We start from the raw sequence: 24,763 nt of genomic DNA on the forward strand, positions 1-24,763 counted from the left end.
GTGCTGTTTCGGGTTTCCCTTTCCATCAAATTGCATGAACTTTGGTGGTTGATATCCCCTCGGCATCTTTAGGGCATCAATCTTCTTGGAATAGGGCTTCGAGTAGAACAAGGAGGTATGTGAGCTCCCTTCGTACTGTGCCTTGATGGTATTGGTGATCATCTCCTGCAGCTGCTGGATAGAAAGAGATGCCATGAGTGCCGCTGCTTGGTCTGGCTCCGGCTTCGCATGGATTTTCTTCACCGGGGGTTCTTCGTCTCCGCCAGCTCCTCCCTTTAGTGGATCATCCTCTGGGTCGGGTTTATCGCCGTCTTGTGCCTCCAATCGGTTGACTAGTGCAGCGATTTGCAAGTCTTTTTCTTCCACAGTTCGGGTTAGCCTTGCGATTGCTTCATTCATTTGAGCCAGCTGCTCATCGATTGAAGTTGCTCCAATGGTCATGACTTGCATGGCTGAACTGTCGCTTGAATCGGCATCTGAGAGCATGGATTCAGAGTATTTCCTTGGGCTTTCCCCCCTTGGTGCCCTTAGTGAGGCTAAGGTGATCAAAGGCTCGTGCCTTGGGTGCTTTTGTTCCCTTGGCAGAGTTGATGCAGAGGTGAAAGAGGTGGCAGAAGTAGCTCTTACCATGCTTCGAGTCGTGATGCCCAAAGTGACACCAGTTGCGGGAGCAATTTGAGCCTTCCTTGATGCCATTAATTTTGGAAGTGCGTTTTGATTTTCTTGAACGGAGAAAGAGATGAGAGGCAGAGATTATCCCACCGGGCGTGCCAATTTGTGAACACGGAAAATTCCTGAAACGAATGAGACAAGAACAACGTGCACAAACAAATATTTGTATTTGATGATTTTTGGGTTACAATCTCTCTCAATTTTGATCCTCTGATTCGATCTCCGTAAGGTGTTGATTTGTGGGATGTGCGATTGATCCAAGGGCCGTCGAGGCTTGATCTTGGATGAACGAGGATGAACGGATCTTCAAGGGCTTTTGGGCTTGATCTTGAAGAATGGTGATTGACGGATCTTCAAAGGCTTTTGGGCTTGATCTTGAAGAACAGTGATGAATGGATTTCCGAGGGCTTTTGGGCTTGAACTCGAAGAACAGTGACGAACGGATCTTCGAGAGCTTTTGGGCTTGAACGGATCTTCGAGGGCTTTTGGGCTTGATCTCGAAGAACGGTGATGAACGATGAACGCTTTCTTCAAGGGCCGTCGAGGCTTGGACTTGATGAACAGAGATGAGCGGATTCGTTGATGTTGTCAATCCAAAGGGGCCGTTGGGGCTTGATCCTTGAGGATGAACAGTTGATGAACGATGAACACTTTCTCCAAGGGGCTGTTGAGGCTTGGGCTTGAAGGTGGATGATTGTTGATCCAAGGGCCGTCGGGGCTTGATCTTGGAAGAACGATGAACGAAGAACGAAGAAGGCTTTCTTGATTCTTCGGAAACCTGGATGCTTGAAAGCTTCGGAGTTTCAGAGCTTCAGAGCTTCCGAGCTTTAAGGTGTAATGTGAATTGGTCCCCTCAAAATGAATGAAATGGGCTTGTATTTATAGAATTTTCCAAGGCCTAATTTTGAATATAATATTCCAGATGAAATAAGTCGTTTCTGCCAGGCGTTGACACGTGTCCTATTTGATGACTTTTCCAACTCATTTCAATTTTCGTTGAGTCACACGCTACGTGTAAAATTTATGTAATACATGAGCGTTGACACTTTGATTTATCGGTCAACATTTATTTACGAAATTTCGATGTCTACATAGTTCTCTACAATTATATTAGTTGAATACACTGTCAGACAGTAGTAAACCCAAATATCGCGTGGTTAATGGAAGTAATACGTTTTACTAATAGTGCCTCAGTAGTTATACACTCCTCAAGTTACAAGACAAATCATGTACATTTTCTGGTAAGTGTGACAGTGGCAGTCTTCTCATATCTTCCGTGATGAATCTGATCGGTAACGCCATAACATCCCTCCAACAAAATTGTTGACTGCATGAGATGCCATTGGCACGATAAGGCTAGAGGAGACGATGGTTGCATAACCATACACAAGACCCACAAAAGTTGCCCTGAAACACGTTTTACCACAAAATCATAACTAAGCTTGAAAGCATTTTCATGAGAATTCATCGGCATAAATATACGCGAAACATGAAATCACAAAAAAGAAAGACTGTCTGACAATGGCATGAATGAAGTATTTTTGAAGTGTTAGAGACAAGAGGATAAGTACCAGACAGCGAAGGAATACTTTCGGCCACTGCCCAGGTGTAGAACACCAAAAATGATGGCGACTATCAAGGCGCTCCTCCAATTGGATCCAAAAAGTGGTAGCAAGGCACCCCGAAAAAGAAGTTCCTGTCCATCCAATGCACGATGAATTGACGCAAAATTAGCTGAGCAGAGAAGAATTGAACAATACTACAATCTGGTTATAAGTATTAGCTAACCTCGCTGACACCGGGCAAAAATGCAACGATTATGTAATGGCCTAAGTTACAGGAAACGGATTGTGTCAGAGATGCGGAATAAACTATGGACAACAAAATCAATAAAAATGGATGTCTTCAAGCAGCAATATGGGACTGAATTACTATATTGACAGAGACAACTATTGACTACAAATTGTTTGTGGTAAACTCTTCCGAGTCCTTGCAGATATACAGATAGAACAGAAAGTAGATACCTTGCTGGACTCTGCGAAATCCGGCCATGTCTTCAATAATAGATATCGGCTAAGTGATATCAGAATGACCAGTCCCGAAATCAACTAAAGATGCCACACCTCAAAATCAACTGGATGCGATGGGAGAAACGAGTTATGCTCTTGAAACTAATGAAGCAACTAAATCCAGAAAAAGACATAAAAATACGAAACATAAAAGAAAACAAAGAAGAAGGCAATAAAAAGTATTGTACTGTAAGATCTGGGACTGAAACAACCCACTCTCGACAAATCTTGCTTCGGTAACTGCTTATAGACTGTCTTTGCCAAGGATTCACGTGTTGCTTCCATGAAAGAGAATAAGAATACAATTTTCACGACGAATTCTTGCATCGAGATAGTATGTGAATGTTCATACATGATACTTCCAAAGAGCAGTCAAGGACTGGCAATCCTTCAACTGATGCAACATGAGATGCCTGCAAGTTGCAGATAAGAAATAGAATTTAAAATGCAGATTACTTACCAAGTTAAGCAAAGCTCCAACCATATTTTTGTTCCTTTTACAAAACCTGAAAGTAACATTATTCTCTAAGAGTAGAATTTCTTAACTTTTAACTAGACTCGGGGCTTGGTGAAAAGGTTTTAACTTCTAATTTTTAATTCAGGTTCTGATGGAAGATGTGTATGGTCATGACCAGTCGACATTCGTGGGTAAACATATTGATTTTCTCACACAATATGAACTTTAGCACATAAAATAATCAGAAACGGTACAATTGTGTCACAGCATGAAGTTTAAGAAATTTCAGTGCAACATGTATGTTCGACAAGGTCCAAAATCTATATCCTGGTCTACAACAGACAAGCGTATGATTCTGTTCTCTGCTTTTAAACATTCCATCAATGTATGTATATATAAAAGCTACTGCGTGAATCGAAAAATTCATAGAAGGCATCGATTCAGGAACACACTAAGGAAATCTTACCTGTCGAATAATTATACCCAAAGCCGCTATCAACCCGGATGTAACAGTGCAAGCCCGAAGCACAGCACCTCTAGAAGGAAATACAAGGAATTCCTCTGCAGCTAAATTATCAGAAGATTCCACTTTCTTGTCATTTTTAACACTATCATCTTCAGAAGCAATGCTCTTATCCGCTACCCTCTTTCGTGCCTGTCCATCCCTTCTCAATTTCTTCACCGAATTCCGACTTGCAAAAGCTCTCGGGCTAATTGCAACTCTCTGCCAAGACAGAAACACACACTTGATTTCACATTAAAATATCAAACCCTTTTTTTTTCTTTTGCAAAGATTATAGACCAAATATAGTAAATATATATATGAAATTCTCACACTACATAAATCGGGAGGCAAAACTTTGTGCACATCAAACTTCTCACCTGACCAAAAAGGTTCAAACTTTATACTACCAAAGCAAGAAGCATAGTCATAAACTCCAACACAGAAAGCCAAGCTTTTGGTGTTAGCCTTATTAGGTTATACAATTAAAACACAAACGAATGAGTGACTAACCTGATTCCAACGGTAGCCATGGAAGTCGAACACGAAAGGAAGTGGGCATGGCAACACCAAGATCTTCTATAAGTTCCTAGCCGAATACAACTACTCTATGGGAAGCATTATGCTGTGTGTTCTAGGGCTTATAGGGACCGGTGTTTTATATAGGCTAAAAGCTAGGATTTCCATCCATAAAGGAAACCTAAACTTACTTTATTAGCCTCCAAGTCAAGTATCATAATCATATTCAATTAAGGATTCCATCAATCCTATTTCCAATATAAGACACCTTATATAGGATTGATATCTTTAAGAGATCAAATCACAAATAACATTATTCTCCAATATTACATTCCTATTACATATAGTAGACCATTTAAAGGTTGATTTATATTGGATAAATCCAACATTCTCCCACTTGGTCTACAAAATGTAATATTCACGTTTATACTTGAGATTGGAGACTAATGTCACTTTAGTGGCCATGTAACAGTGATTACATCTCGTCCTTAATGCAATTTCTGTCAAATGCATTTCTTAACATGGAACTAACAAGGTTGTAGGGTTGACACAACCCAGAACCTTCATAATCACACATGCTAAGATCCTCATTCACATGAAACACAAATTATGATCAAGAGATGAAACTTTAAAATTAAACTTTAAATTAACCAAAATGTCTTACTTTATATCATCTCAGGTCCACCTTATTGTAACTCACAAGTTACACTTTATGCTTCTTCGAAGCCTTAAATCTGCCAATGCAGATATCCTTCATCTAATGAAACCACCATAACCTGCAGGTGTGAATACATCTCCAAAACAATCATGCATCAGTTTCATTAGACCGATAACAATACAAACAATGTTTGTAACCAACGGACACAACTGAAAATACCAAATAGGCACATGTCCAAGTAAAATATCCCAAAACTTCATAAAACAAAATTAATTCAACACTTGTGAGCAAGATGAATTAATATGTTTTTGACACTAATCTATGCACCATACCAGTTACTTTCATAGTGATTTCCAACACCTGTGGGCAAGATGGAAATCCTCACAACTGAGCCAGTGCACAAACCATGCCATGCCATTTAATATGCAATTTGATAACAACTTGATAACTGATATTTTATCAGATGATTGACTAGTACACGAAAAATGTGACTTAATAAATCCAACTGGAGATTAAAATGAATACATGGATTCTATACATACTTTATAGGTCATTTGCAAATGTAAGGCATTACTAACCCGAAACTCAAACTCCCACTGATCTGCAACATTATTACTTAATTTGCAAATCAATACTTAAATCATACTTTTGAAAATATGCCTTTGGGAGTAGCCTTACTTAGTCAATGAATGCATATTACCTTAATGAAAGGTACAACTAAGCTTGAAAGCATTCACTGCTGTTACACAAAACATGTATCCAACAACCATCTTATATGTATTAATAAGTCCACATTTATGCTAAGTCCTTATGAGCCCCAAAACAAATGATCAACCGAGAAATCCAAATGATTGGCAGTAATAGAAAAATGCACGCATATACCAAGTATACATTCATGCAACTTAAACATATTATAGACATTCAAGTAACACAAATTCATGGAAGATAGAATAACGCTTTAATAGATTCATGCAAGGCCACTTAATGCTCACAATTTTAGAATAACTCCCACTAAGTTTTCAGAGTTTATACTTGCAAATAAGTTAATGAGTGTGAAGCCCAATTTTCGTTCACTAATTCTCCCACTTGGGCAAACACTCTTTCAAAGATGTACCTAAAAAAAATTCTCTATATTTTAGACATAATAAAATAGACATCTCAACCAACATAAAGTTGTCAAACAGAATTTCAGCAATGAGTTACACTTACTTTAGAATTTATCATAATTAATTTACAAGCTTGATTGCTACCAAATTTATATTGATCAAAATAGACATACTAATCTTCATAAAATAGAAATACAGAGCCATTTTGGGTCAAAATAGTAGTCTAAAGTCACGTCTCAAAAAACATCACAATCTGCCAGTAAAAACTGTCTATACGAGCATGGGTTACTAGTAAATTCACCATAATTAACATACATGGCAGAAAATTACGAAAATTTTCAGACACATAGTAGACATTTATATGTTGAACATATCCAAAATTCAGGTCATTTGGTGATCATTAGACATGTCATTCACCCGATTTAAATCAAGACACGCAATCTGCCAGAAACAATTATGTGCATCTATCATGAATTTATATATCCATAACAAATTCAATTTCATATCATTTCAATTTCGATGTCCAAAGGAAACTTTAGTAGTCAAATTTCATCCTCTAAACCGACATCATAATTCAAATTGAAAAGATTTACAAGCATAAGACTTAAACAATGCGTACCTTAGCAATCATTGATTAACCTTCATGGATCCAACACTTTGCATCAACAAGTCTCATAAAGAGATACAAAATACATCATGATGCAACCGATTTCCATGCCTTCAAACCAAAACCTTTTATGGGGCTCATTGTGGAAATATTTGTCACTAATGGCATGAAACTTTATCCCAATAAACTTCATGAAACTAAATTAATTTACACCTGTAGGCAAGAAAATTAACTAGTTTCTAGTACTAGATTTTATGTCACAAAAGTTCCTTCATGAAAAACTTCAACACCTGTAGGCAAGATGAAGGTTTTCACAACTTCTGTGAAATAAAACCCATACTATGCCATCTTAATTAAACTAAAAGAAGTAATCCACACCTGTAGGCAAGAAGATTATCCCTTTTATTCTAATTAAGATGCAAAGTTGACCGAAGTAACTCAAAAATACAGTCTCATCATCAACTGAGCCGTTGCGGCTTCCTTTAGTTGAAAAGGCATTGGTCAACTCCGCCCTGAAACAATACAAGAAGTCACATGGATTAATTAACTGTAAGTGACAAAATTATGATAACCTGATTCGAGCTTCGAGTCTTGCCAACAAATGGCACTAATTCCTTCATAACTCCCTTTGACATTAAATTAATCTCAAGAAACCTGACAGCATACTTGAAAAAGATTAATCACATATAGAACAAGTTTTATTCCACCACAAGAATGTCAATACTTATCATTACGGAGTCAATTGCTTGAAATAGAAATACTTTATGTAATGCAAAAGAACAATACATTCCTTTAATTTAAAAACTAAATTGCTCAAATGTTTTCTTAAGTCAAACGGGTTCCTTTTCTTTTGTACATTTCTTTCCGTAGTACAAGGCTCCTAAATCATTAGCATCAAAAGCGTGCATTAGCCTTGTAAATACCAAATTAAACAAAGGAACTACCAAAATTCTTTTCTTTCAAAAGAAACATCTCCAATACATGCCATACATTAGGCTTGTATAAGTTTCTTTTCTTCTCCCCTTATGACACATAAAAATTACTAATCAAAGTACTGTTTAAATTCTTTAGGAATAGGAAAAACCACAAACAATAATACATGTTTGAAAATTCATGCTTATTAGTTAAGCCACATACTTTGAATGAAATACATACCTCATGCCTTCATATGTTCACTACTTCTTTATAAACATATATAATCACATGACCACCATAATTCTCATATAAGAATAAATAGAATACAAATGAGAAGTGTCACATAATTACTGCAAACCTCATTCATCTGTATACTGTACTTGTTCTTGCCACCGAATGCTTTCTGTCACTCTCAGTCAATCCACAAGTTATGCATCAATTTCATAGTTAACTAGTCACGTACAATTGAATGACTATACTGAGATAGGAAAGCAAAATTATAGACAAAACTAATTTGATTAGTCAAGCAAATTTCTTATGGAGTTAATATCATTATAAACAGTACTTGAATTAAATCTCCAATCATACTTAAGTACTAGCATACTGCATTACTAATCAACACATTTGTGCCTTTACATAAGATCATCTCAAGCTTAAAGCAATATAGGACAACCCAATCCCTTTAATAAAACACGCCATATGTCAATTTTGCTCCATGCTTGCATACTTAAAATTGAATCCATATTAGATATTTCCGACAGCAACCAATGACATGGCTATTTAATTCAGTCTATATATATTTCCTACACATAATCATGTAATGCAAAAAGGAAAACAGAACCTGCAATAATCCGTGAGGCATTCGAAGGGTGGTTAGTGTCCCCTTGTTGCCTGTCCACCCAGGACGCACCTCACACAGGTGTTCTCGCGTGTGGCAGTAAAACCCCCTTAAACTTGCGGCTGGAGCTTTTGATTCCAGCAAGCTCGCTCTTATGTGGCACTAACAAAAATTAGCCGCGAACAAACAAGATAGATTTGACTTTTACATACTTCTTGGCATGTTTGCATATCCCAATTGCCGACACTTATGCAATTATTTCTTGTTAAATTGGAGTATCACCTCAAGCCATTTTGTAGAGAACAAATCAGTGAATGTGTAATAGAAATTTATGGCAACCAAATTATATCATAACGGTACCTTAATTTACTGGAGTAATAATTCAAATAAATTGCAAAACCTTAAATTTATCATTGCTCTTCCTGATCGAAAAGAAGTATATTAACATATACCAGATTAAAAATTGATAATGTCAATTCTTAGTCAAACACATAAATCATGTGCCTATTTTTATACAGTTGCCAAACATAAAATAATTGGATCCATATTCATGACATACTTAACTGAAACATGGTATTCAATGTATGTACATGCTCTACAATACTTAGCACATCACTCATGCAAGTACATATTTATCTTATTACCAATTTAAGCTTTTAGGGATCAACCCAAATATATATCAGCCAAAATATCATAAACCATCATGGAAATCAAAGTCAATGATACAAACCGTTTTGCTATGGTGGATGACTTCGTTCTTGCTAATTGGAGGGGCCTCTTCAGTAAGGTCAGAACAAATATGGCATGCTTACAAAAATTGAGATCATCAGTGGCACATGGTAAATCATTCCAACCAAAACATTAGCATGAAAATTGAAATAGAACGAAACTATTATTCTTCTCAGTGCCTGGTTCGTGGTTTTATACTTGTGATTTCATGTGTTTCTAACGCAAGCTATTTTCAATGCTTAATATGGCTGGTCAAAGGGAATCACTTTAAATTATATTTGAAATAGAAAAATCTCCCATGGTTTCCATTGTAAAATAGTTATGATACCATGATTTATATATAAGAATTGATACCACGATTTGCATTCGTGCCATAAAATTATTAAAATTCTTGACTAAAACCGAATGGTTATATAACCTATTAACAATCATCAATTGTACCGATTGAAACAACATGGTGGTGTTGCCAAGTATATGCAATCATAACATGGATTAAAAACGCAGCTCATAAAAATATTATATAGTCCAACCTAAACCCTAATAGGTTTTAATCATATAACCAATGGCTCTGATACCAACTGTTAGCCTTATTAGGTTATACAATTAAAACACAAACGAATGAGTTACTAACCTGATTCCAACGGTAGCCATGGAAGTCGAACACGAAAGGAAGTGGGCATGGCAACACCAAGATCTTCTATAAGTTCCTAGCCGAATACAACTACTCTATGGGAAGCATTATGCTGTGTGTTCTAGGGCTTATAGGGACCGGTGTTTTATATAGGCTAAAAGCTAGGATTTCCATCCATAAAGGAAACCTAAACTTACTTTATTAGCCTCCAAGTCAAGTATCATAATCATATTCAATTAAGGATTCCATCAATCCTATTTCCAATATAAGACACCTTATATAGGATTGATATCTTTAAGAGATCAAATCACAAATAACATTATTCTCCAATATTACATTCCTATTACATATAGTAGACCATTTAAAGGTTGATTTATATTGGATAAATCCAACATTTGGTATACTAAAAACACGGCCACGTGGCGTTACAATTCTACTGAAATTATAGGACATGTGACTTGTGTTCTCGATGTCCATAAAAATTTCTCCAGAGAAAGAAATAAATTAAGGACTCATTTGAATCTGCTTTTAAAATGATTGGAAGTGCTTTTAGAGAAAATGTTTTTTTTTTGTTCCAAAAGCATTTAAAGTATTTTCTGCAATAAGCACTAGTTATGTGCTTCTTCCAGGAAATATTTAAGTGCTTTTCTAGAATTTACTTGCATTTTTACTAATAATTGGTTCCATAAACATTTTCACCAAAAATGGTTTCAGTCATTTTAAAAGCACATCTAAACGAACTTTAAAGCAGAGGACTAACCAATGAAGATAGAGCTTCCCCAACTCAATGAGTTCAGAGAGAGCGAACCCATTGGCCAATTTCAGGCCAGAGTCCAATCCAAAACTGGGTTCCTGTTAAAAAATGGAAAGAGTAGATTAAACGAACGTTACGAACCTCTGCAGTAAAATGATGGAGTAAAATTCTGATGAAGTCCCGGCGCTTTACAGCAAGAGAAGCAATGGAGTGACCGGAGCTTGAAGTCCCAAGATTGAACAACCAACGACTACCAGAACATGCAAAGCTTTGCGTTTTACATTTTTCTTTGTTAATTTTTTATGGCTTATTATATTAGTATCCCACAAATTGTTGAATAAACCTCACATACTTAATACACCCCACATTTACTATTAAAAATTATTTTAATACACCCTACTTCCTTCCTCATAATACCCTCACACCCCATATTATTAATATACACCTTACATTTTCTACATACATCCCACATTTTTTATATACCCTACATTTCTCAAATCTTATAACACTCATTTTTAAATTTGCCGAATGATTTCAAACTATCTGAACGTTAGTTTGCCAAATGATTTCAAATTGAATTATTTGAAAAAATGTTTAGGTTCATTTGAACGTTTTTTAATAACAATAATACTGATTTCAAAGCTTTTGAAACACCGATTTCGTGTTTCATTCGTCAAAAATAATTTTTCTCAATCAACATGTTTTTAGTTTCATTGCTTAGGGTTTTGTTCAACAATGGAGGGTGGAAGGGATTTTTTATAGTTGAAGTAAATAAATAATATGTTAAAAGTGATTTTGGATGTATTTATAAATTTTTTATTATTTTTTAAACCTAATAAGGTCAAAATTGTTATTACATAATAGAGTAAATAAGTCATTAATATTAAATTTTAATGTAGGATGTATTCAATTGTATGGGGTACTAATATAAAAAGTTTTTTTTATTTATTTTTCGTTTTAGAAAATTCTGTTGCCACGTGGATCATTGAAGACAACAAAAAAGGGTCATCCTAAAGTTGACCAAAGTTAGAAAACCGGCACCGCACCACCAGGGACGAGACGCTGGAGATTTTACCGTAAAAACCAATAATATATCTTCTCTCTAACCACAGTTAAAAGTACGATTCTAAACCGACAAAGCTCATATTTTGCGAAGGTTGAGATAATCGTTTATAGTACATAGTCTTATTCATTCTTCACCAGAGAGTTATTTCCACGATTCGAACCCTTAACCACAACTAAATTTTAATTTTTTCTAAACAAAAACAAAAGACGAGCCTTGACGTAATACAAAGATTACTCCTTTTTGTCCAAAAAGTCACGGGCTCGAAACATGAAAAAACCTCTGTGAACCCTAGCAAATCGAGAAACCTCGTTGACTTGAGATCGTCATTTATCGAACAGTTAAAACACCTCCCGAAAGACTCAAAAATGTGTGAAAATTAATTTTTCTGTCTAATGAGAAATGCCGAAAGTTGAGAACTGTCTCAGATTTGAGGTTCATCTGTGATATACCAAAACTACGATGAAATAAAACGAATACGTGAGGTGGAAAAATTTCCATCGGATTTTTGATTTTCTGCAACCTAAAAATGTGATTGCAGAGAATTTGAATTTGGGGATGGGACATATATACAAATATGAAAGAAAAAGAATGAGGTAAAAGAAATGACAAAATGTGTATGATACAATTTGCTTGCACACCCTAATGAGGAACAATCAGACTTGGTTACAAAATGGTTCCTAGCAGCCACAGATGCAAGAGGAGAGAGTAGGCGATCAGTCCGAGCCTTGCCTTCGGGCGACTCATCAAAACCCGACCGCCAGATACCCTGCGTATAGAGATCAGAAAAGCAAATTAGAATCAAGTTAAATAAGACCCCATTGGAAAGTGGCAGACCGCATTGATCAAAACAACGATTAAATATGCGGAGTAAGATGTTAGGCAGCTACTAAGGTTTTCGTGTAATGTGGTTTCGAAAAAAAGTAGGTGAAAAGAAGAAGGGATTTTGATAGTTTTCCACCCGACCCTCTTCTTTATATAACGAGTTTAAGCTCAAGAGTTTACCAAATTCCATCGATTCGATCTGCAATCAACTTTCCTTGTCTTGGTACGAGACCAGATGCATTGAGAGATTTGAATACATGACCTGCAAAAGGACGAGAAAATGAAAGAAATAAGTTTACCAGGCCTTAAAAAGTGTTTGAAATGACAGACAAATCGTAAGGTGCCAACCTTTGTCCTCATCAGTTTCTTCATTGTTGACCAGACGAGTAGATTCAGAACCAATTTCAATTGCGAGATGTTCAGTTGAACCCTTCCTCATAGTTCGCACATGAGCCGCTGATTGGACAGGAGATATTGCGTTCTTTCCATGTGATCCCTGAAAAAAAAAATTATTTACTAAGTTCAAATCTTACAGGTCTCATCAGTCCATACATACAATCACAACTGATATTGCTCAGCATGCAACTAACAATAGGCACCGTAATGAGCCTAAACCTCAACCATCAACAGAAGCTTATATTATATTTACTGGAAAACACCTCAACTTAACTGGAATATCTTGTAGCATATATCAAAACGTTCAAAAGGAATCAAATGATAACCGCAGAAAGACGGGAATTATCAAGGAGTCATATAAATGAACATTTACCCCATCTTCAATTTCAGATATCTCTGAACCAGTAGTAGGTGCTTCAAAGATACTCCTTTCCTGGACAATCACTGGCTGAGCAGCCCGCCCTTGAAGTGAATTAACCTTGGTCGATAATCCCTCCACAACCCTTTGGCTCTCGCCCAACTTAGTACCAAGTTCCTGGGCTTTTGATTTTGAACTTTCAGACTCCAATTGTAAAGCCCTAACCTGCTTCTCCAATACTGATAGAAGTCCAGTCACACCAGAAGATTTCTGGTCTACAACTAAATCACTACCTCCTGACATATCTATAATTTTTTCCAAACTATATATAAGCACAGACAATTCATTTTTCATCTTCTCTCTATCTTGTCTATCTCTATCATAACTTTCAGCCTCCTCCTTCAATTGTTCAATTTCGAGATTCCTAGTCCCAAGAGTTGACTGCAGCTCTTCATTTTCATAAGACAATAAGTTTATCCGATGCTGAAGGTCAGTAATATTATCAATAACGTAAAAGAGCTTCTTCACATGAGCTGAATTGTGGGGCTCCAAGTCTCCTCCATGTGACTCTGGGATTTCAATCCTGCCAATCTTGTCAAAGAGAGTTTTGACTTCAGATGCTGACAGGAGTGAGTCTTCAGCCTCTGAAACAAGCAATGTGAACAAATAAGTCATCAGAGCACGGACAGTCACTACAACTGTACAACAGCAAAGTAGTAAGAGGATACGAAAGAAAAGAAAAGATATTCACCTTGTTCTTTCATCGACATAGCATTGCACAGTGATAAAACTTCCACCTCTTTTTCATTAAACTTATCTTCTTGGGATTGATAATCCTCTAGTCTAAGTGTCAGCTTACTGCACGAATTCTGTAATGCTTCTACATCAGCATCCAACTTGGAAATCCTATTTTGTCCTAGATCCCTTTCTTCAATGGCTTTCTTAGAAATCGTCCTAGCTTCTGTCAGTTTACACTGCAGATCTTCAATTGTAGAGGCTGCCACTTTACTTGTTCTCTCAAACTGTTTAATCAAAGCTTTAACTTTTCTAATAGAAACGTACAACATTTCTGCGGTTTTTCCATATTTGCTGTCCTGTAGACCTTGCTCATCTGCTTCTGTGGTCTCTCCACTGATTACTGTTTCCCGGGGCAAATTATGTTTCAATTTTTCAAGCTCAGGAACAGAGCTCAGTTCAAGTAAATTGTTCTCGACTCCAAATTGAAGTTCTCCGATAGCAGCGGTACAAGCAGAAAGTAGAGACTTAAGATCATTTTCTAATATGGCTATTGTATTCCCCTGTTCCTGTTTACATATTTCCAGATTAGTTGCTTGTTGTTTGACAGACTCCATGTTCTCGAACCTAGCTATTACTTCATCCCTTACTGCCTGTAGATTTCTCAACAGATTTGCAATAAACCCATCTACAGAAGAAGATAAACATTCAAAAATTTCTGCAAGAACATCTTCTCGCATCTGGAACCTTTCCACAGTCCGCTTCAAACATGAAGACATATCAGCATCTGCAACACTGGCCTCACCAGTAACCTTTTCCACACTGGATATAGTGTCAATGCCATCTGAGAAAGACTTTGTCACATATGAATCTTCCTGGATTAAGTAATAAAAGGAGCTCATTAGAACAAAATTCTAGCTCTTCTTGAATACATCATACATACAGAAAAGGAGCAATTTTCACAAATATTTGGGGTCATTGGGAACACATCACAATGACATTCTAATCATAAAGGAATTTGATATTATCAGAGCCGTAAAATCTAATATCATGTTTTATTGGCATGTAAAAGTATTCAGAACTATTAGCAAACATATTCTTCACAGGCAGAAGTATGAAATTGAAAACAAGAGAGAGAATATAAAAAGAAGTAGGAAAGCTCTAAATGCAAGATGGCTTCTGGTCCACCAGCATCTGCATGGCATGCACAAAAGAAAAAAAATAAAGTGAACAGCAAGGTAGAAAACTTTGTTCATCGAACAGCATATATACCTCCAACACTTGATGTCTTTTCAGCTCTTCTGAATTCATGAAAACACAATGGTCCTTTATATTTCTAAGAATGAGGTCCATATCTTTCAGGCTCTCAAATTTCTTCTCGAAACATCTTTTCATAGTGGCCAACAGAGTATCATCCTTCATTAGCAGGTGAAGATTATGAAGGTGGCTACTTAGCTCTATGGACCTGCTTTCTGTGCTGCCATTAGTTCCAGACAACTCTTCGTCTTGTGTATTTAACTTGGAATTAAGTGTCAATATTTCGTCTTCAGCATTTTTCTTTTCACCTTGAAGGACAGAAATATCATTCTCAGCCTTCAGCAATGCATCTTCCAGTGATTTTATGGTTGCCTTGGCATCTGCTAGCTTGTTAACGTGGATCCTAGCTTCCTCTTGCAGTTTCTTTAGTTCCACCTCTAAATTGGTCCTACCAATGTGAACTTCATTGTTTTGTTCGGTAAGCAAAGAAACATTGGTCTGTACCAGTGATAGGGAATCTTTGAGTAACTTTATGGCCTTATTGGCCTCTGTTAGTTTGCTAGTCTGAGTATCAACTTCCTCTTTCACTTTCTCTAGCTCTGTCTCTGCAGAAGCTCTACCAACTAAAGCTCCTTCTTTTTCACTAACAAGCACAGATATACTATTTTCTGCAATTGATAACGCCTCTTCCAGTGACTTTTTGGATGCACAAACTTCATCGTACTTGCTAGCTTGAGACATAGCTTCCTCAATTGCTTTCTCTAACTCTTTTTCAACATTGGTCTTACCCAATTCCATTTCCCTCTTTTGTTCAGCAAGTAGAGAAATATCACTCTCTGCAACCGACAATTCATTTTCCAGAGACTTTAAAGTTGAGTGAGCTTCTGCTAACTTACCAGCCAGATTATTGACTTCCTCTTTTACTTTACTCAACTCATGCTCTGCATTTTCCTTGGCATCCTGACATTCACTTATGTATCCTGCAATGAAATTCACCTTCCCCACAGGCTCTTCAAAAATTGAATCGACAGGAAGAGCAATGCCATCAATACATTCAATTACTCTCTGTAACATGTTATTACTCTCCACTAAGAACTGTTCAAGTTGATCCCGTTGTTCCTTCATAGCAATTAGATCAGCATCTAACTTTGGGATGCGGTCTACATCAGCAGACAAACTACTTATCTTGTCCCTGCATTCAGCAAGTGCCAACTGTTCCTGCTGTAACTCAAGCTGTAACTTCTCAATTTCTGATTTCTTTTCATCCAAAAGATGTTTCAAGTTTTCCCGGTCTTGAACCAGTCCCTTACCTTTCTTGACTGCCATGGATAACTTCTCCCTTAGCACAGTATTTTTCTCCTCTGATCGTTCAAAATCTCTCTGCAGGGTCCCTTTTTCCTCTTCCAATGCTGCAAGTTTTTGAGATACAGCCCGCAACTCATTTGACAGGTTATTCACCTCTGACCTCACCAGTGTCTCCTGTTCCAGTAAAGTCTCACACAGCATCAATTTCTGATCCCTTACATACAGGTGGCTTTGAATGGTTTCAAACAACTCAGCATCAACCTTTGGAGAATCAAATGAGGCATTACTCTCTTCTTTTATCTTCCCAATGCATCTGTCAACAAGCAAGGCAGGGTCTGACGAAGGTTGATAGACCTCTTCATTGTCCACTACAACTCCTGAGACATCGAGTAACATTCTGACCATATCAGCCTTCTCTGAAGACACCTGTTGCTCTTTCTTGACAATCTCTTGGTATTCAGATGTCAGATTATCCAGCTCTGCTTGGAGATATTCCTTTGCCTGCAATTCAGCTGAAAGTGAAGCAGTTAAGTCTTCAATATTTTTACGCGCCACTTCCTTGGTTGCAGTAATTTCATCACACAACACAAGTACTTCCTCTTTTGCCATATCAGCCTTCTCTAAAGACACCTGTTGCTCTTTCTTGACAATCTCTTGGTATTCGGATGTCCGATTGTCCAGCTCTGCTTGGAGATATTCCTTTGCCTGCAACTCAGCTGAAAGTGAATCAGTTAAGTGGTCGATATTTTTACGTGCCACTTCCTTAGTTGCAGTAATTTCATCGCGCAACATAAGCACTTCCTCTTTGGCCTGAGAAAACGATTCCCTAAGCCAATTTACTTGAGACTCTAAGTCAGAAGATGAAATAACTTCTGGTAGATCAATTGCATGCATAGCATCTCTCAAGTTTTTGAATTCAAGGGAAATTCCCTTGAGTTTATCATTTTCATCCGAAAGCCATCGAAGTTTCTCTAGAATATCCATAGATTGAAGTTCTTCAGGTACACCGGTCTGAGACATAATCTCCTCCAAACTTTCAATGATTACATTCTTCTGGGATACTATTTCTTGCAAGGATGCAATCGAATTTTCGCTCCTAATCAATTCCTCCTTGGTTAACTCAGCAGCTTCAATTGCGCTTGACTTCTCTTGCAATTCAATCAAACACTTCTCAAGCTCACTCGTTTTTTCAGCAATGGACTGCTTCAATGAGTCCCGTTGCTGCACCAATGCCTTCCCTTTTGTCACGGCCATAGCAAGCTTCTCTCTGGTATTAGAGCACCTATGCTTCTCCTGCTCCAGTTCCATTTTTGTTTGTCCTAGATCAGCATTCACCGCCTCAACTATCCCTTTTTGATTTTCAAGTTCTTCTATCACTTTCCTATTTTCATCTTCTAGATGGCTCAATCTTTTGACAAACTCTGATTCCTTTCTTTTGAGCTCAAGTAACTCATCACAGGCAGCAGTAAAAACCCCTCCTAGTTCCTGTGAATTAAGATCTGACCTGGCTTCCGGCAAGCACTGTCTAAGTTGTTCAATTTCAGAAAGCATCCTGGTGAACTTCTCAATTAGCATAGAAGTGCCTTGCTCAACATGTACTAATTTTCCACCGACAGAACCATCCAACATTTCTTGTTGATCAACGACTCCCCCAAGGGAAGCCAGCATCCTGTTTGTCACAACTTCAATGTATGTATCCTTCTCAATCTGAGCCTCAGATGACATTTCCACAGACCTCTGAGCAGAATTCAAAAAAATTGCAACAACATCATTCAATACCGAAAACTCATTGACCTTGGCATTGAGTTCCTCAATCTCTTGATCCTTCTTAAACACAACTCCATCAAGTTCTCTCACCGCGGCCTCAGTCTGCAACCGTTTCTCCAAAGCCGTTTTAACAAGTCCAGAGCATTCAGTTATCAACTCACGCCACCAGGTATCCGTACCTTTATCATCTTCCCTACTTTCTTTGTCATGATAAAAATTACCGCTTTCGCCAATCGATGGCTGTTGATCAGTAAGAGCATTCAGCTGAAACCGAAGACTGGCAATTTCTCTAGCAAAAGCCTCTCTTTCTTCCTACATTTTAAACAACAACAATCAACAATCAACACCGAAAACACGAAAATGCCTCATAAAAGAAATACCGACCTCGAATTGGCGTGCCAAACTTTCCTTCTCGCCAACAGTAGTATCCAGCAAAAGCCGCAGGCGGTCCAACTCATCCATTGCGTAATCCTCCGAGCAATCCACAAACTCCTCTTTCCCCGAGTCCTCCGTCACTTTGCCTTTATCTTCCGCCACCTGGTTATCACCGTCTGCCACCGATTCCGCCACCGGCCACGCTGACCCTAATTCCTGCAATTAAAACCGATAAACAAAGCTTTACTACCCGATCAAAATGAACCGGCACCGTTCAGCAAATTGCAATTCCGGAATTCTCCGATTACCTGATTCACCGGCTCGGCGACGTCGTCTCGAATTGCATTCGAATCCTTGGCCAACCCATTCGCAATTGGACTGCCTCGAATCTGTTGATCTCCCTCCGCCTCAGCTTTCGAGTCCTCCAGAACCTGCTTCAAGCCAGGTTTCTCAGACATCGGAATGGCACGCATAAACCAATCCCTCCTCCTCCGCCACAAGGCCCGGATCCGAAACCCAACCCAACCGGATTATTTAATCCCTGTATCCCTAGAAATCAATCCAAGAGCTCTGAAATTGTCGCCAATTGACACCAAAACCATAGAAATTTGTCCTGTGGATTCCGGTAGAGTTGAGAAGGTTGGATTTTGATGAATAAAGACCACCGCGGGCGGTGTCTCTCCGATCCTGCAGACTGCGGAGCTGACTGTAATTTTCCCACGTTACCCTATTCTGGCGTCTCCCTCCAATTTTTATTCTCTTTTAATTTAATTTATTTTGTTTCCGTCGTAGTGCAGTCAATGGCTACCGATACCGTTACTCTACACGTTTGGTAAATTACCAAACTTTTACCAAAACTACGGAAACTACTACTAGGCTTTCGACTTCAATTTTGTTTTGTTTTTACCAATTTACCACGGTCGGTAACCTATGTCAGTAACATTCAACATAGTAGCAGATCATGATTTACTGCAGTGGCAGAAAGCAATAGTGCTTAGGCATTCTGATATAGGTTCGATTCCCACCCATCTTCTTATCTCTAACATTTAACAATTTAACTTACTAATGCAAGCGTTTGTCAAAAAAAGAAAAGTTCAACACACTACATGTATATGTCGTTTCGATGTTAACAAAAACAACTTACGAATAATGAGTTACATTATTTCTCTTCGTCAAACTATCAAGTTAACTATTACTGTTTTACGCATGCGAGTTTATTTTGGCTTGCTTGAATGTTACATAATATCTATTCACCCATTTCTTATTCCTCAAAATTCAAAGTTTTTCTTCAGGGAAAGTGTTGTTTGTTATCCATATGACATCCTTCAATTCGCGTGTCATTCATTTTGGATCTATTTACTATTTAGACAAAAAAAAATAAAAAGACGGAGTGCCACGTCCAAAACAAATATAAGTTAACTTGACGGTTAGATCGAGTGAAGAGAACTACAATATTCGTAATTGGATTCGTGTTTTAGGATCATATTTGTCAATTTTTAAAAGGGATAGAGAATAAATGCAAAAATATACAGAGCACATAGCCTCATTCATTTGCAAATATAGGCAAAGAACATGATCTGCGTCTTTTATTGTGCGATTGTTGGTTTTACTACTCATTTTTCTTCCACTCCCTTGTTTGCTACCCACCTATCGGACCAACTCCCCGGCCGATCCATGAACTTAGAGCAAGTCCATCCCATGCCGATTGATTGGGCAATTAGGCAATCCAATCCCTCAAAATCCAAAAGAGTCTCTCCACCTTGGCCCAATCAGTCAGGTCATAGGCCGGCCCAAGACCACAGGAGTCGGGCAGGAATAGCCCGCCTCAACGCCTAAGGCCATGTAACGTCAAGGCAGCGAAGATGGGTTTGAGAGGGCTCCAAGAGAGGCGGATTTTGGGGGATTCAGTTGCGCAAGCAATTGGCATGGGGTGGACTTACTAACCCCCTTGAGGGCTTGGAGCTGTGCTTGATACGTTCTTAGGCTCAGCATGAGACGATAATGAATCTCTCATCCTTTGACTTATTCGCCGACCAATCTCTTCTTAATTACAATTTCTAGAAGCTGAATCGACTAAAATCATAATTTCTTCGTAATAGTTTCACTGACTTTGAAAATTGGAAGTTGATCGACGATGGACATAAATGTCTACAAAACATGTTTCTTTGACCACCATATTCATTTCTTTTAATTGAAATGGACACCTTAAAATATTGTCATCCGCAGACAGGGTAGGTCACCTGCCAAAACGGTCTGCATTTGCAACGCCAGCTGAGAGAAGGTGTAATAATATAATGCTAACAAATAAGCCAGGGGATTACATCAACAACCTAATGATGCTTCATGTTTTAAAATGTGTCAAGTATTTCGGCAAGCAAACGAAAAAGAATAGCGATTTTCACACTCCGTTTTTAGCCGTCCGCACTCTAATTTGAATACTTAGAGCACTCGCAGGACGAGTGTAGGGAGGCTAGAGAACTAGAGTTGTCGACCGGATTCAACTCATAACATAAATATATTCTCAAGATGCAGACTTTGGCATCAGTAATGCAGCAGTCTTACACTGACTTCTAAATTTTCGATATGCATAACATTTGAAACTTGTTATTTTTTGTAAAAATTCAATAGAAGTTCCTTACCGGATTCTATTTACATTTGACAGGACGGCTTTTTTTGTATCTGTACACCATTCTCCGCTTCTTAGAACAAATTAGAATACTCGTAATACACCAAGAAGAGGGCGTCTGGGTAATCTTTCGGCAGGCTGTTGATATAGAGGTAGAAACGCAACAAGTCCTCTTTAGAAACTGTTTCGGTGTCAACCACATCATCGTTGCAAGTGAGCACCCATAAGTCTTGAGAATTAACTCTCTTTATATTACCACGACAAAATGGGCAAGACTCCGACTTTCTATTCCTGTAATTAAACCAAAGCATTGCAAGTGCAATGAACAAATGACTGTTTAGAGAAACAAGCAGCAATGGGCGAATCAAAAGGGGCATACGGATAAGGGATATAGTTCAAGGTTTGTACTTACCAATTGCGGTAGCATTTGATGCACATTGCGTGACAGCAATTAGGCAAGACCACTTTGGTGCAAGGCTCTAAACAAATCCCACACTCCTCTTCCCTCTCCACCTCAGCATTGACAAGGCTACCATCTCCCTTAATCATCTTCTTGCCAGAGCTTTCCATGCTAGGAAGCCTAGGATGTCCTTCCTTAGCATCATCCAACTCCCCCAAATCCCCGTGAAGCCGCTGAAGAGACGGTAAGATGACAGCTGCAATTCAGTTTTTGACAAAGCAAACTTGGTTACCAACCTAATTGTGCGAATCACAACCAAACGACATCCAATGATCATAAAGTAGGCCAATTGACATACAATAGAAGTCCCTTATAGAAGCTTTCCTTCCATGAGTTGAAAGACTAGGCCTACCGTCTGTGTATACCTGTATCAAATAAAGACCAACACGCCCAAATTAGGTAGAGCGACAAAAGTTAATTCCTTTTCCGCAACGATTAACAACCAATAGAGCAGAGTGGAAGAAAAGAACCAAACCTTGTAGACACGTATGTGGAAGAAATTTAGGTATCTAGGGAGCAGGCAAGTGCATGAGCAATCAATCCATTGCAACAAAAACATAAATAGGGGAGCCAACTGATTGTAAACCAATTTCATCTGAAACCGGGCACCGCCTTTGCCTCTCGGAATTGCAGCAGCTCTGCACACAATCCAGTCAAATTCAGAACGGGTAACATGTCAAAAGTTTCAAACTTTACAATTCTATCTGATAACTCAGCCATGATCAAGTCAAAACCCAAAAATAAATAAACAACTGTGCACCCCAGAAAAATCCCAAATCAAAATCAGAATTAATAATATGTCAAAAGTTGCAAACTTTACATTTCAATCTGATAAGCAACCATGATAAAGTCAAAACCAAAAAAATAAAAATAAAAATAAAAATAAACAACTTTGCTCCCCAGAAAAATCCCAAATTGGAAAAACTGACGAAGGGTTTTGCTTTTTCTTGCCTAAATTGATACAAACAATCATGGGTTTTGGTTTTTCTTGCCTAAACAGAAAAATTATGATGCGGGTAGTGATGATCAGATGGCCTAAATATAGATATTTGCAATTAAACATAAAAGTAAAACTACCCACTTGGGAAAAAAAAGGATATCCACACCCACTGCAGAAAAAAAAAAAGAGAAATTGAAACAAAAACAAAGAATTTCCAGAGAAACAAAGCAACTTACAGAGAATTTGCATGCTGTATATCTGCCTCTAAAGCACTCAAGGACTCCTGGTAAGAAGGCTGGTAATATATCATCTCCATCTCTCTCTCCTCTCTCTCCTCTCTCTCTCTCTAGCAAAGAAAAAAAAGAACAAAGAGCAAAAACTCCTCTCTCTCTCTCTCTCTCTTCCTCAGAGACTATCAAGTAGAAAGATAACCCACAAAGTTCACTTTTTTTTGTTGGGTTTTCTCTATTTTCTGCAGAGATTAATACCCAGCAAGCACCAAAGACAGAGAAACAAACAAAAAGCAGATAGAGTGAGAGAGGGACACAGAGGTCCTATTTTCTCTTTATCCTTTTCTCAATGGGGGGCGGCTCTGCTAAGAACGACTGTTTTCGGCCTTGTTTATACGGTCAGAAATGGAATACGTATTCAGGAAAAAATGCGTCTTTTGCACCTCATTTAATGTGTTCTTTCTTATCATAATCTTTTGCTTTATATATTATTATATTTGCTTCTCCTTTTAATATTGCCAAGGTGCCTTTTCTAACCTTCTCTCTAATTTTTTTTTAATAAAATAAATTGTATGAAGACCATATTTTTTAAGAAAAACTAATGAAAATGATTTAAAAATTAAGTTTTAATGATAATGACGAAATAAATGGTGAAGTGAATAGTACCATGATTGACTTTTTAGTGTAAAAATGTGATTTTTTATTAAAATGAACAGATCCGGAGAGGATCCCTTTCCTTTTTTCTTGGACAAACAATAGAATATTACAAAATACGTCACAAGGAGCAACATTTTAGTATCCAACTCAATATAATTACATTTTTTGCAAAAAAAATAGTATAAATATACGAGTTTTTTTTAAAGTATTTTTCAAAAGACTAAAGGCGTTTTTGGTTAAAATAGTTTTGGAATAAATCCGTAATAATACAAGTGAATTTTGAAAAAACAATTGAAGTGTTTTCTGCAAAAAAAAACTCATGACTGATGCTTAAAGTACTTCAAGTGCTTTTAGAATCCAACATTTTTATTAAAAGTGTTTTTAATCATTTTAAAAACATTTTCAAACGAACCATATATATGTATGACTCAATATGATATCCATTCCAATTAAATAGACAATGGGTACTGAGTGATGCTGGACTAACAAATCATATCCACTTTGAGCCTTATTTTTAAGTTTAACCAGATTGACGAGAATAATGTAGTTTCCTCTCTTTATTTAGTTCGAACTCTTTTCGAAATTTTAGAAAAATTTTGGTATAGAAATATTTGTATGCAAATTTATGTGTGTGTTATTATGGTGGGTTTTTATTTGCGTGTGTGGGAGTGGTTCATCTCATCTGCAATCATCTGATGCCACTAGATCAAAGGGTCCACATTTGGAGGCTTATCCATGTGCTGAAACATATCTGGTGGAGAAACCCATTTGGAAAAGCAATATAAAACTTTGCATTATTAAAGTATTATTGTGAATATATACAAATAAATCCCTTAAAACTTGGTCAATTAATCTCTAGAATTAGGGTCCACTATCCATCATTAGAAAACTAAAAAGAAAGGGGGTCGAATCATATTTTATTCTTGTGGGTTTTTTTATACTTAAATTATTATTGTTGTTTTGTCGTTTTATATTATAGTGCAATTGTTATTTGTAAAGGAAATGTCTTATATTCGATATAATGAGTTTAGTACAATATACTGATATTCTTAGTCATTTGTAAAATATATGTGAATATCTTAAATTTGAATACGGCAAATTTGGTCCTAAACTGTATGACATAGTCATTGTGTACTTTAGTTTAAGTCTTCACACGAAACATAATATAATAAAATAATTGCATTGGTTTTCCCCTTATTGTAATATATTCATTTTAAAGCAAATTATTATGGCATATGGGTTTAATGATCCATGACTCTTTCTTTCTCATTTTTTGGTAAGTGAAACCCTTTTGTCTAACAGAAACAAAAAG

General features: G+C 37.3%; 3 protein-coding genes across 3 annotated transcripts; all 3 read right to left on the minus strand.

The window, feature by feature from the left end:
* Positions 1–3,049: 3,049 nt before the first annotated feature.
* Positions 3,050–4,233, minus strand: LOC103422889 (uncharacterized). Its single transcript, XM_070811240.1, has 4 exons — positions 4,214–4,233; positions 4,034–4,106; positions 3,665–3,922; positions 3,050–3,154 (listed from the first exon to the last, which is right to left on the minus strand). The coding sequence occupies exons 1-4, from the start codon at positions 4,231–4,233 to the stop codon at positions 3,050–3,052; spliced, it is 456 nt and encodes a 151-aa protein (XP_070667341.1).
* A 7,768-nt stretch (positions 4,234–12,001) lies between these two features.
* Positions 12,002–20,773, minus strand: LOC103452072 (trans-Golgi network-localized SYP41-interacting protein 1). The gene is made up of 8 exons (XM_008391553.4): positions 18,847–20,773; positions 18,548–18,754; positions 15,107–18,475; positions 13,851–14,709; positions 13,115–13,743; positions 12,694–12,841; positions 12,526–12,607; positions 12,002–12,289 (listed from the first exon to the last, which is right to left on the minus strand). The coding sequence occupies exons 1-8, from the start codon at positions 19,009–19,011 to the stop codon at positions 12,187–12,189; spliced, it is 5,562 nt and encodes a 1,853-aa protein (XP_008389775.2). The 5' UTR covers positions 19,012–20,773; the 3' UTR covers positions 12,002–12,186.
* Positions 20,774–21,034: 261 nt separating this feature from the next.
* LOC103452071 (E3 ubiquitin-protein ligase AIRP2-like) lies at positions 21,035–23,234 on the minus strand. The gene is made up of 5 exons (XM_070810662.1): positions 22,801–23,234; positions 22,100–22,262; positions 21,923–21,989; positions 21,577–21,820; positions 21,035–21,455 (listed from the first exon to the last, which is right to left on the minus strand). Exons 1-5 carry the CDS (start codon positions 22,878–22,880, stop codon positions 21,239–21,241), a joined length of 771 nt encoding a protein of 256 aa, XP_070666763.1. The 5' UTR covers positions 22,881–23,234; the 3' UTR covers positions 21,035–21,238.
* Positions 23,235–24,763: the final 1,529 nt, after the last annotated feature.

The sequence above is a fragment of the Malus domestica genome, chromosome 13 (genome assembly GCF_042453785.1).
Source record: "Malus domestica chromosome 13, GDT2T_hap1".
NCBI lineage: Eukaryota > Viridiplantae > Streptophyta > Magnoliopsida > Rosales > Rosaceae > Malus > Malus domestica.

Excerpts from the sequence above, each read along its gene's own strand:
- LOC103452071 (XM_070810662.1), bottom strand. The coding sequence starts at position 22,880 with ATGGAGATGATATATTACCAGCCTTCTTACCAGGAGTCCTTGAGTGCT. Across the intron at positions 21,990-22,099 it reads TCCACATACGTGTCTACAAG|GTATACACAGACGGTAGGCC; the intron begins GTTTGGTTCTTT and ends TATTTGATACAG. Across the intron at positions 21,821-21,922 it reads TTCTATAAGGGACTTCTATT|CTGTCATCTTACCGTCTCTT; the intron begins GTATGTCAATTG and ends ACTGAATTGCAG.
- LOC103422889 (XM_070811240.1), bottom strand. The coding sequence starts at position 4,233 with ATGGCTACCGTTGGAATCAG. Across the intron at positions 4,107-4,213 it reads ATGGCTACCGTTGGAATCAG|TATAAAGTTTGAACCTTTTT; the intron begins GTTAGTCACTCA and ends TTGCTTTGGTAG. Across the intron at positions 3,155-3,664 it reads TGGGTATAATTATTCGACAG|GCATCTCATGTTGCATCAGT; the intron begins GTAAGATTTCCT and ends TGCAACTTGCAG.
- LOC103452072 (XM_008391553.4), bottom strand. The coding sequence starts at position 19,011 with ATGCGTGCCATTCCGATGTCTGAGAAACCTGGCTTGAAGCAGGTTCTG. Across the intron at positions 18,755-18,846 it reads TCGCCGAGCCGGTGAATCAG|GAATTAGGGTCAGCGTGGCC; the intron begins GTAATCGGAGAA and ends TTTTAATTGCAG. Across the intron at positions 12,290-12,525 it reads GATCGAATCGATGGAATTTG|GGTATCTGGCGGTCGGGTTT; the intron begins GTAAACTCTTGA and ends CTCTATACGCAG.